Below are 13,593 nucleotides of genomic sequence, written 5' to 3'. Positions count from 1 at the left end.
TTAGAGACAAGTGTAAATCCATTCAAGCCATGCAAGCATTCGGTTCATGAAGGGACAAATAATATGCATTGCATCTAGGCTCCCATGGTTCTGTTCAATCTGAGGGCCACATAATCAAAAGTGCATTTTACACTGTGGATTAGACCATCTTTTTTCTCCACATCTTTGCTTTTGGCCTTTTTCAAATCCTCTACCTCACACTAGATTAAAACTCACTGTTCCCCATCCACAGAGAGTAAAGCCTTTTTTCTAGCACATTTTCTTGCAGGCGTTATCTGATTTCATTTTTAATAAGCTTCAAATACCCAATGCGGAATGACACTGCTTTACTCTCACTTTATTCATAGTAAGACAAAAAAAAGTAAGGAAAAGAAATAACGGCCTCAACGTTGCGATGAGAAAAAATAGCATTGCCTCAGATTAGCTATTGATTTTGGAGTGCTTGATATGACTTTTTGCTATGAATGCAGTCAATGACTGTGAAGAATCCAAAAATCCTTTCATACCTGTTCTCGACAGACTGTTGTCATTGTGATGGAGAGGCAGAGGTTTATATATTTCTCAGCAGAGTTAGTGTTATTGATTTCTGTTTCCAATTTTTAATGGACCCGCACCTGCAATAGAACCACCTCTAACATCGCATCACGCAAATATGTGCTTCTGACCATGTGAACACTTGAGTTGGAAGAGGCCATTGCGCACATCCCAGCCTCAACAAATCTGTCAATAATTAAAAAAAAATCTGTAGACGTTTTAAAAAAATGTGTACTCTTGAGCTATGAGCTGGTCATGATGATGTCTAAGATTCAGGTGGATTTGAAGAAGTAATTGATGGATGGATGGATTTATTTATTTGTTTGTTTGTTTGTGCCGCAGCTTTGTTTTTAGAGAGGTGTTGCCATTGAGAGAGAATCCATATTGAATATCCTCAGGGGCTGCCATGGTGGGCGGTTGCTGCTTTTGGTGTTTCTGCCCACCAGCCTCCAGGGGGCAACGGGCAGTGTGGTACTTCCCATTTCCGGTGATGGTGATGGATCGTTCACCATGCCGGACACATTCTCTCAGTTGCAAACAGAACAAAATGGGGGTGACTGTGACTTTGAAAAATGAAAGTTAACAAAGGGGGCTCATGCATCATGACATTTTGGAATTCTTTGTTCTTTAAATGATGTGATATGAGGTAGAACCAGGGGGAGAGGTGTTGCAAACATGCCCATGGTTTCCAAATGAGTATTGAAGCTTTTCATGAATCCCTAAAATCTTTAAGAAAATGAGTGCTATGTTTCTAAAGAGGCTGGACTCTCTGATGCCTTTTGATGCCGGAATCTCTTCAATTATTTTGGTGTTGTTGATCTCAGGCATAAAGTTGACTAAGATTTTCCCGTTGGCATTGTAAATCATCTCATGATCATGATCTATATCTCTATGGAGAGAATTCTTCTTGCCAAAAAGGCACTATGTGCCCAAACATGTGAAAAGAGCTAGTCTTAGCAAAAGTGCAAGCTATAAACAAACTTTTTGCAGAATGATTGTGTACGTCAGCCCTGACACTGGGCTCTGCTTCCGCTGATTTTGGGAGGGCCACCCCATAAATATGGATTGAGGTCTCCGCCTTTCCGTGTTGTCTGTGCAGTGATTCACTCAGTTGTGATGTGTTTGCAGAGCCTCTTGCTAAATCTTAGAGCTTCTGCCCCTGCCATAGCCAGACTTGTTTTTTTTCCCTCTTCTCTTTCTTTATGGAGGAGAGAAATCTTGGGCGTCTCATGCGACGCAAAGCTACCCATCTGGCAACACGTTGGCTATGTCTGTCAAGCACTCAATTTTTTTTAGCTTTGTTCTAACTTTTTTTTTATGTATTCCAAATCCAAACTTCGGAAAATGTCTGCTTTTTTATGTCGGTCATGCCAAAGGCAATTTTTGTGGATTTTGCATAATTATGAATGGTGTGTTAAACTGCGGGGCATTTAATTTAGAAACAGTCTTATATTAGCATATATGAGAATGAGAGGATTATGCCTAGCATAAATATTGACAAAACACTCAATAGCTGCTGTTGAATGTTGACAATCTGTGTATATTTCAAGGAGAGTGTTTTGTAGGCAACAGTAGAACGTTAATTTCATTATTTATCGCATTTAACACATCTAAGTCAATACTAGTTTCCCTGAGGTAATGTGATGTCAAAATTGGTTTTTAATCTAGCTTGTTTATCAGTATGTTTTTGTAAGCATTTTCCCTTGAGTATTTTTTGCAAGGTTTGACTTCGAAGTTGAATCGCCTTTGACTTGAAGTTGGGCAACATTTTCATCTGCTTCATCAGTTGCTGATATTTTCTTTTTTCTTTTTTTTGTTTTTAACTTGTTCTTGGTACTCATGACTAATTTCTAACATTTGTCAGGTTAGTATTGCACTGTTTCCTCAGTGTATTTCTAGTGCTTTACATGTCAGAAGAAATGGTGATTTACTCTGACTCATCCCTTTCCTGCTTCCTCCCTCCGAAGGCACTTGTCAGTGCTGTAGGGATATAAAAGTGTTGTTTTGATATTGCAGTGTGTGGTTAAACCCATTTGCTGTGATGAGAAAGTTTCTCTGCAAATCCTTTGCCACACTCTCTTTGAGTAATGGCAAGTTCAGCTTCTTTTTGGGGTGGGTGTTGTTGTCAAGTGGCATTACGTTCGGGAACATAAAAAAAAAATGTAGCCCAACAATTTATGTGATTAAAATGGCAACCCAATTCAATAATGGAAGGCTTTCATAATGTCAAATGTTCCACACGCGACATACAAATAACACACCCTGCATGTAAAGTTAAAGTTTGACCAAGGCGAGCTGCCAGATGCACCGGACGGTAACACGTGAGACTTAATTCTGAATGTAGGAGGACAGCTCTCACCCATGCTGAGTTGGCCCCTTGTGTTCACCTTAACCTTCAGACGCGCCAGCATACGGTCTTTATCATGACGTGAAGCTCAGGGCTCATCAGTGGCTCATCCATCCCATACCTGTTCAAAATGCTCGCACAGCATTGACCTCTATGAACAGCGACCCCGAGGTGGAGGTGGTGGTTCGGTGACAGTGCTGCGACTTCAGCAACCGAGCATCCCTTGAGGTGACGCTAATCTGCCCGCTAATGTGTCACAAGGCCTTTTAATCCAATTGCCATGATCGTATGCATCTCCCCTACTGTATATGTGCAAGACAAACAGATGAGAAAATCAATCAGAATTGATCATGCTAAAGCTCACGATGACTCATATATAAATCCATTAATATTTAATGAGAGGCACTGGAATTAGCCAGGGCTTGATATAATTTCATGTTCTGCTGTATGTTATCCATTTAGTAAACATTGCATTAATATTTAATATGCCCTACAGAATATTCTTTTTTCATGGAGCTTCCTCAAGTTGACACTTCCTGAGGGCATTACTAGAGTGAATTGGGAAAGAGTATGTGATATTTGTAGGGGAAACTGGCATAAAGAATAATTTCCTAAAATGAATTGCAAATGTTTTTTATGCAATTTATCTAATGAATATGCCATTTTGACCAAACTCATATTTCATATCCGTGAGAAATTTGCATACGATGACATTTTGGCGGTGTTGTGTTTCCCTTTTTCATGCCTCTTGTTTTCTCTTTAGTTCAGGACTGATTGTGATAGTTTGATTCTGCTCTGTATTACGCATTGGCTCCCTGTCTTCACTGTAGGTTTCTCAAAAAGATAAAAACTTAAAAATACTTTTTGATAGTAGAACACAATTCCAGACAAAGTTCCTGTAGCATTATAGTAACTCCAGCCAAAAGGCTTTTCCTGGTATGCCCTCTAAATAATCTATTATAACAGAAGTCAGAAGAGATTTTACTTCAGAGACTTCAGGACCCCAAGATGATTTGCTTTTCTTTTATTTTAATTGAGCATATTATCTTGTCTGAATGTTGAAAAGTGACAAGGAGATTTGACGTCTGTATCACTTTATTTTTATACTGTAGTGAAACTTTTTTTTTTTTTTTTTTCAGGATACAAATCTGCACACTGTAGCTCCCTTTCAATGCAATTTTAATGAGTTTCAGAAACAGTGACTCAAGCTGTATGCTCTGACTCAGACTTCAGACGTGCACTTTTTTACAGCTGAAAATTACAGACACTCAGATTAACTTACATAAATTGAATATAAATGGAGAAGGGTGTCGTCGGTTACATTTTGTTTAAATCATTTTCTAGCGGTCCCAATAATTGTGGCACATACTTATAATATTACAAACTTACAAAATATACGTTTGTTTCTTTTTGAGATACAGTGCAACCGGAAACCTTTTGTTCTGTCTCAGACTCATCTTAAAATTGATTCAATTCTTGAACACTCCAGAAGAAATGTTTGGAATTTTTTTTATATATGTATAAACGACTGAAATATGCCATTTGCATAAATATTCGGACCCTTTGTTATGACACTTGCAATTGAGCTCTGGTGCAGCCTACTTCTATCAATGGTCCTTGAGATTCTACAACTTGACTGGAGTCCACTTCTGCCTACAGTAGATGAATTTCCTGGACATCATTAGGAAAGGCAGACATCTCTTTAAGGTCTCAAGCCGCATTCACATACCTGGCTACTCGCCCATCTCTGAGCGAGAACTGTCAATGGAATGTGAATGTGTTCTAGCGGAATGTGGCCAGGGCAGGCGATGCGAGGACTAGCGATGCGATGTGGGCGGGTACGGAGATGAAATAATTTTAACTTTCAGCGATGCGAGTGAAGCGAGTACCAAATCAGAATGTAGAATAGAGATGATTGACAGTTAACGGACATGCTTGCAGTGGGAAGTAAACTAGCGGGGAGCCATAGCAACCGACGCCGGCAGCAGATATTTTTTACTGCCAGCGAGTAGAATTTCGGCGAGAAGTGAGGAGCGAGTAGCGACGTATGTGAATGCGGCTTCACAGTTAGTGGTGTAGGTCAGAGTGAAAACCAGGCCACAGGTCGAGAGAATTGTCTGTAGACCTGCGAGACAGGGTTGCACTGTGTTCTTTTCTGTATTTATCTCAGGATACATTTGCTTCCCTTCAATTTTGGATTTTTCCTCATTGTTTTCATTCTGAGATTAAGATAAATCACCCATATATATATGTTTTTGTTCATACCTTTTGAGTCAGCTTCACTAGGGTTGTCAATAAACATAGAGGGGTCAAACCCATGAACCCTCTCGGCGCACAGGAAATGTAGCTATTATAGCCAGTGATATATATGATATATGATATATAGTATATTTTAGATGTTGCAGAATTTTTTTTTATTGTTGTTGCAAAAACCAAATGCAAACCTCTGGTTAGGCCTACTTGTTACTGGAATCAATATCTATTCTGTTGGGGAATAAAAGGACCATTGTCAAGTGGTTAAGCAGGAGAGAATCGTAAATCACTGTTATTTTCCTCGTCTACTTTAATCATTTACATTTGGACCACATTGAGGAAAAAGGACTTAATGGATTTTCTGGACAGTTTCCATAAGCCCTGCATCTCAATCATGTTTATGTTGTGCAAAGCCGATCCTAGGTCGTCCTCAATGGATTGCACCAGGATATGGCCAGACCACCTTGCTATAGTCAGGATGTAGGAAGTAAATCTCTCTTAACATCTCACTCTCCCATGGGAACCCTTATGTCTGTGACCACTTAGTTTGTTGTTGTCTCCTGTTGACCCGAAATAAGATCCTACTTAAGGAAAATGTGTTGGTATCTCGAAGCTAGGGTAATTCATTGTTTAATACTGACACCATTAAGGTTGTTACAACGCAAGCACACATATCTAAATAATGACTTGTTATATTAAATCAAGGCTTGTTATATTTGTCCTCTTTGCCTCTTCTATGGCTTGCCCTCCACGGGATGCATTATGCATAAAAATCCTCCTTCCTAGTTATCCTTGCAGCTTGTTAAATTCCTGCAGTGTTTGGCCACCATGGCGACCTTCTTAGTTGCTTCCTCTCACTGTCATGTAGTCGTTTATGTCGTTCGTGTGCCTGAACATTTGCAATTTTGTTTTAAAGACCGTTGTAGATTAAGTTAGGGGTGATGGGTGACACAACAAATAGTGCACTGTACCAATGCTACCATGAGACAAAACATCTTAAGAAGACTGACCCAGTATTACTGACCCAGATGTTATATTCCTCTCAGCTGCTGTATAATGACAATGAGTTTGGTTGGATGAAGAGTTTCATACAGGGTTTTTGTTGACCCGGCCTTTCTTTTTAAATTCCCTTTTGTTTGTTACTCATTCTCCACTCTGTTCCCACTGGAGTGGTAGCGTGTGATAAGGTTATTTTCACGCTGGATGGGGGTGCTAAACATGGCTCTGTCCGTAGTGTGTCTGTGATCACTCTGGTTTCAGTGGAGATTGGTTTGGTGTGTGGGGAGAGGGGCTAATGTAACAATATCACGTTGGTTCATTACCTGGGAGATCGGTATTGATTTTGTCCCTCCTGGCCTGTGTGCTAGTGGCTGCATGAGGCTCTTTTTGTGGTGCTCTGTTCACAAGCATTTCCCAGGCTTCACATACATGTTCGGGTGGGGAATGCATTTGCTTCTTATGGGTTATTTAAGCAGAAATCAGAGGAAATCATGAGGGAAAAAACGTATTCATTGACGTTTTGTTACATTCGAAAACGGAACACCTACCAAAAGCTGGACTCGAGTGCGTGGCATTCTGCACATTCTGACGTCAATCATAATTTTCTTGTTCTACCAGAGAAGACGGCGTGCTTCAGTCCGTTTCATCTATGTCACCAAACTGAACTGAGGCTGTACCATGCAAATGATGCCCAACTGAAAACTGGTTTAAATCAAATGGAACTCACTTCTCTCCATTCAAGTCCCATGGGATGGTTCCATTTTGTACTGTCTATGTGCCTTGGCATTTCTGAAAAGCGTGACAAGCTTGTCATTGTTACACATGGCATTTTAATCCCTGACGAACTCTCCAAAAATGTCATCAAGTCTATTTTGGATGTGTCATAAATCGGGTTTTGTCTTTTCATCTCCACAATGTTATGTAGGGTCAATTACAGCTTACAGAAAAGCATCTTAGTCACACACGAGTGCTGTGCTTTTCATTTTTGCCACTCTGACCTTATGTCTTCAATATGTGCATCGGCAGATCCCTCTAAATTAAATTCTTCAAACCCATAGCGTTTAATGTTACTCGAGCGGAACACTGTACTATTTACATGTTGTTTACTATTCTTGCATGTTTTTGTTTTTATGGTAAACAATGTGTTTGAAATCGCGAGGGCTTTGGCGGTGAAGTCTACATCATAGGCAGCTGCTGCTAGATACAGTGAATGCAAATGCAGGGTGTTATTGTGCGTCTTAGTGAGCATCAAACTAAGCAACAAAGACTTCACCTTTCTGCAGACAGCTAGATGGGAGGTGGGGGGAGAGCAGAGATTGGAGAGGGAATGATGTAATCCCATTTTCTCCGCCTTTGAGATTCTTCCTGTCTTTTTTCTTTTCTTTTTTCCCCCTCCTTTCACACGCATTCATTCCATATTTTTCAAAGTCAAAAGAACACTCTTGTAGATACAGACCCAGTGCTAAGAATCCCGGCTCCAAATAGACCATGGAAAGCTGTGTCAATAAAGCCATGAATAGAATCTCATCCATGTTTGTTTGTAGGTTTTCGTCTCTGGGGAAATGATGGTGATCTGTGGAGGGGTTTTGTACGTGTGTGTGTGTGTGTGTGGCATACAAAAAAGAACTGTGCTCTGTGACATAAAAGAAGACAGATTGGTAGGTGTTTCACGCTTGACAACACTAGATAAACAGCCATTTTGGTGTCAGGCCAAATTCACTGTGAAGTAATGCATACTGTACCACACACTTCGATATATTTACACCCAGTCACCCATAAAGTTGTTGCCAGGGAAATGCATAAAGACCAGCTGGGCAGTGTATTAACACAGGCAAGGGGTGGAACATTGCTATTCAGCCACAGTTGATCTCAATTAAGTATTAGCATTCAGCATACTAAACTGTGTGTGTGTGTGTGTGTGTGTGTGTGTGTGTGTGTGTGTGTGTGTGTGTGTGTGTGTCCTCGTCCTCTCAGGAGCCCAGCGGGGAGAGCCTGGGTCCCCACGGTCCCCCTGAAGAACGCCGGGAGAAGGTTCCGAGCCCGCACCTGAGCCAGATGGTGGTGCTGACCTCCAGTGGAACGCTCTACGGCCTCGCCCAGAGAGTGGTGGCCACCGAGTCCCTGTGAGTGGCCGCATTCCACACATGCCACAGTTTGTGTATTTCAGATATGTTTTGGCGTTGCCACATCTGTTTGACCTGAAGCACAATTTGAATGTTCTGAGTTGCTGCACCCGCCTACCTGCTCCTCATCCTGATTGTGCCTGTGACCACTTCATCTTCACCATCTCCTTCATCCTCTCTTCTCCTTCATCCTCCTCTCCTCTCCTCTCCTTTCCTTCATCCTTCTCTCCTCTCCCCTCCTCTGCTCTCCTCTCCTCTCCTTCATCCTCCTCTCCTTCATCCTTCTCTCCTCTCCCCTCCTCTGCTCTCCTCTCCTCTCCTTCATCCTCCTCTCCTTCATCCTCCTCTCCTTCATCCCCTCCTCCTCCTTCATCCTCCTTTCCTTCATCCTTCTCTCCTCTCCTCTCCTACATCCTCCTTTCCTTCAGCCTCTCCTCTCCTCTCCTTTCCTTCATCATCTCCTCTCCTCTCCTTCATCCTCTCCTCTCCTTTCCCCTCCTCTCCTCTCCTCTCCTTCATCCTCCTTTCCTCTCCTCTCCTCTCCTTCATCCTCCTCTCCTTTATCCTCTCCTCTCCTTCATCCTCTTCTCCTTCATCCTCCTCTCCTTCATCCTCCTTTCCTACATCCTCTCCTCTCCTTCATTCTCTTCTCTCTCCTTCATCCTCTCCTTCATCCTCTCCTTCATCCTCCTCTCCTTCAACCTCTCCTCTCCTCTCCTCGGTGCTGTCCATCCCTGTCTCTGTTGTGCCGTCCACCACTCAATTCTCTCCTCTCGTGATCCTCTGACTCCATTCTTCAGTCTTTTGCTCTCCCCTGCCTGGTGCTACAGTATGTCCCTATTGGCTTTTGATTCCCTCCTCTCAATTTTCACTATTTCCCCTTCCCGCCCTCGCCGCTTCTCGCCTCTGTTTTCTCACTTTCTCACCCTGTAAAAGGAGCTCGGAGGCGAAATCTCATTAAGATCAAAGCACAACCCCCTCACTTACCTTGCACCACCATCACTTCATCTACCATGAATCTCACAGATAAAAGAAAAAAGAATAAAAAGGAATATTATCTCCTTACACCAAGGAATCACATGCCGTGCGTCCATCTGTCCTGAAAGAAACAGATTGAAAAACAAATCAACATAAAAGGGACCACCGCAGCAGTGGACTCACAAGACGGAAACTTGACAGGGGCTCAGCGTTGCCCGTATAAGGCCAGCGTGCACACTCCTGAGGCGCTTTTTAACGAAAACGTCCTGTCTGGATTTGTCTCTTTGTCCCCTCGCCCCAGACTGTGCTGCCCTGCGCCGAAGGACTCTGTCCGGGCCCATCAGCCATTTTACGACTACGTGCGCGTTATTTAATCAGGCCTCTTGGTCTCGTGCCTCGGCCCTTCTCTGAAGTCGGTAGACGCCGCCTCCCGACACGTCTCCACATTTTGAAATCATTTTTTTTTTAAATGCCTCTCTTTTCATTACTCTGTCACACTTTTCCTCTTTTCTGGTCCTTTTTTTTGGTCACAGTCCTACACACCCAATCTCACACACTTATGCACTCTTCAAACACACACACACACACACACACACACACACACACACACACACACACACTCCCATTCCAATCACACTAATTTCAAATTCCATTCTGTTTTGGACTAACAAAGCACGATTGCCAAGCGTCTGCCTCGCGGCCACCTAATGCTCGCGTCTGAGCTGTGGATGGAGGGCTTGGCTATCGATGAAGCACGTTCGGGCTCCCCTCCCCCCCTCCCCTTTCCTCCCCTCCGCTCCGCTCCGCTCTCTTTCCCGCGCCTCAGAGATACCTTTTCTGGCTGTGGCCAGATGGCATGGTCAGCCTCGCCTTGCAAGTCCAGCAGCGAGATGGCTCAGAGAAGAAACCGAGAGAGGGCTATAGAGGGTTGATAGCAGAGGACCAACCGTGGCTAGATGAAATGGGGTCCAAAAATAACTTAATTGATGTTTTTTTTATTATTTCTTTTCATTTTTTTTATATATATATATACTCTGCGAGGGAGTGGTGTAGCTTCAGGGAATGGTGTACGGCACAGTTCTGCTCCGACTTAATTGCATCGAAAACGGTGCTATATATATGTTTCTTTCCTCCCACCACCCACCCACCTCACACACACATACAGTGTACACACTCATTCACTCTCTCTCTCTCTCTCTCTCTCTCTCTCTCTCTCTCTCATGCTCCAAACAGAGCCATTCCAACAGCAAAAAGGCTCCTGATTAGCTTACCCATCCTACATGTTTTAAAGCCAGAGCCTGGATGTTGGGGTCTGCATCACGTAGGCCCTTGACCCCACCTGACACCCCCCCCCCTCAGAGTGCGCTAACGGTTTATCCCCCCCTCACCCCCCGAAAGCTCGTTCTCTGCCCATGGCACCTCGTGCGGTTCTCACCACAGATGGGGCAATCGATAATGCCCCCAGGGCTACTCTGCCAAGGTGGCAATTTGCTGCAGCTTGAGCTAAAACAAGGGTATTTTTTTTTAAGCATGTCCACTATGTTTTGTTTGTGTACAAAACAACATTGACTAAGTAAATAGATAAAGACTAACCAGATAAAACTAGCCCAATTTACACTTTGGCTTGCGCTGAGGTCCATTTCCGACGGCACATAAACGTCTCTCTCTCCTCTGCCAGTCTGCTTCTCTGGCCTCAATTCCCTCTTAAATGCACGTCTATTTAAAACACAGCGACGATAATGTGTGTCTGTGAGGGAGCCAAAACAGAATGCATTAGCGACGGGCAGCTTATCTCGATTGAGCCCGAAGGACGGTCTTGCACTGACTCCCCGGGCATGTGAATGAGAAGAGATTCGGATTCAGACTCATCCTCTGTTGTCCAGTGATAACTCTCTGATTCCCCCGTTTAAATCCACTTTTATTTTTGTTGCTTTAATGTCCACTGTCTGTCAATCCCTCCCTCCGGTGGGTGGGTGGGTGCGTGGGTGGATGTGTCTGAGTTACTGAACGACTGCATCTGTTTTCAAGTTAATGAATTCTTAATGACTGGGGAAGGGCTTTTGTGTCAACCCCTGTCATCTGCACACGGTAGCTGGTTTTCAGCTCTGAATTCTCTCACTGTCATATTGGCAACCCTCTGTGCAATGCCTGTGGGGAGAGTTTGATGCATGTTCAACACACACACACACACAGAGAGAGAGAGAGAGAGAGAGAGACAGAGAGAGAGAACTTTCAAGTTATCATATAGCCTGATAAAGTATATTATGTATGTTAAGCAAATCTATTACGATTACATTCTTGTATTTTCATAGTCATAGTTAATATTTAATAGCAAGCAAAGTTGTTCCCTGTACTGTTGCACTACCACCATTGCACACACTCTACCATAGCACCTTATCATGTTCAATGTCCATAGCATCACCATCACATGGTCAGTCCATACCAGACCTTTGTAATCACTTTTTTTACATTTCTGTGAGTGATTTGTATGAGAGATGTATGTGTGTTTGTTGTGTTATGGTTGTATAAGCTACTGGATGCCTAAAAGTTCCCTCATGATGAATAAAGTATCTATCTATCTATCTATCTATCTTAATCAATCGATCATCTTTCTCCATTTTTTTCCGTACTATTGCTCATTGTTTGTGCCTTCTTTACTCTGACTGCCCGATTCTGTGCAAATGTTTGAAAATCATGTGTATGTTCATTCACAGTCGTAAGCGTATTCTGTCAGACGATGACCTGTGTTCTTCGTCAGCTTAACCTGCTGTGTAAGAAGGACACCTTTCAGAATTGATATTAATTCCCTGAACTTGTTCAGCTTGTTGCCCTGATCATGTTCCTTAAATGTGTACAATTATTGAGGTCTTGACAGCTAAGAAAGTTTCGTCATTGATTGGCCCTTTTAAAGAAGTTGTTATTGGCCAGGCTCTGGTGTGATGCCAACATCTGTTTATTCTGCTGGCCTTTGTTTGGTTCCTCAGAAGGCCTATTGATTTTGTTTTGTTTCTTTTTCCTGCATGGCTCTTTTCACCCTCATCTGTATACTTTGCCAAGAGATTGGATAAGAATTGGATTTTTGTGCGACTAACAGCAGGGGAAAATCAAAGTGATTAACTTTCTGAAACCCCAAACAAACAAAAAAAAAAGTCCCTCACATCAGCGAACATGCACCAGCTAGTCCATAATGTAATGTTAAGCTCTATTGCCTTAATTAGCATAGGCCTCCTGCTTTAAAGCCAAGGGAAGCTGTTTGTCCTGGGAAATGCTTGTAATGGCTGCATGATGCTTTGATATGCTGAATTATTTCCAGTAGATGGGATATTACCTATGTTGCCTCCGGAGATTTGTTTCTGAGTCAAGACCATGTACAAGCTACACCCCTGCCATAGATTCCTCTTACCTTCAGGTAGAAATGAGAGATGAAGCCAGATTTTTGCTCTCTTTAGCAGAATGACTTTTCAGTAGTCCTAAAAGCACCATTATTCATATTTGATCTATTACTATCATAATATTGTGTAGTGTGTGTGTTTTTTTCCACTGCATATGAATGATCTGTTTTGCTTCTAGAGATGTGTCTGGCTAGCCATCCATGAACTCTACCATACCTACAGTACCTTGAGGTACCCTGGCAGAGCAGCATTACCTGCTGGATAAAATGAGAGATAATGCCCGATTTAAACCATTCCAGCAGATCTCACTGCCAAGCCAAGAATACCTTGACAATGTGTTCATGAAGCAAAGGAAAGGTGTCTGTTTGGACAAGCAGGGGAACACTTACTGGCTGTGCATCATCTTTCGTGTCAGTTCCAGATAACAGTCAAGGACGTGATGTGTTTCTTTCACGCAGAGTGTTTCTGGCCGAACAGTTTGACTTCCTGCAGTCGCACCTTGATGCCATGATGCCTTCAGCCAAGAAGCCCTTCTTGCAGCAGTTCTACTCGCAGGTTAGACAAGCGCCCCTCCCACACACACACACACACACACACACACACACACACACACACACACACACACACAAATACACAGACAGAGACACATACACACACACTATTTCTGGATGTGCCCTTTTCCCTGCTTGTCTACATCATCTTTTATGTTTTCACCACCCACCAGTCTTGACTAGACCCCTGGGCTTCAAAGGCTGATTCCTACCATCTTAAAAACAACAGAACAGAACAGAACAGAACACTTCACTTTGTCTGTCACCTGAAGCCTACCACTCAAAGTTATCAACAGGGCCGAGCCCACGCGCCTGCGCTAGCACACGCACACAGACACACGAACATGCACAAACTTAGACACACACACACACACACACACACACACACACACACATCCTGTTCTCTCCTACACACA

At 42.9% G+C, this 13,593-nt stretch overlaps 1 protein-coding gene across 2 annotated transcripts in view; it reads left to right on the top strand.

Moving 5' to 3' along the window:
* Nucleotides 1–13,593, top strand: part of vps50 (VPS50 EARP/GARPII complex subunit) — a 135,694-nt gene that overhangs the window by 97,868 nt on the left and 24,233 nt on the right. For both annotated transcript variants that reach the window (XM_062529423.1, XM_062529422.1), the window contains 2 exons: nt 8,108–8,256; nt 13,085–13,181. In XM_062529423.1, the coding sequence (XP_062385407.1) occupies nt 8,108–8,256; nt 13,085–13,181 (246 nt within the window). The remainder of the gene's footprint in view (nt 1–8,107; nt 8,257–13,084; nt 13,182–13,593) is intronic.

The sequence above is a fragment of the Sardina pilchardus genome, chromosome 24, assembly GCF_963854185.1.
Source record: "Sardina pilchardus chromosome 24, fSarPil1.1, whole genome shotgun sequence".
In the NCBI taxonomy this organism is placed as follows: Eukaryota; Metazoa; Chordata; class Actinopteri; order Clupeiformes; family Clupeidae; genus Sardina; species Sardina pilchardus.
This window is presented reverse-complemented; position numbering and strand designations above follow the sequence as displayed.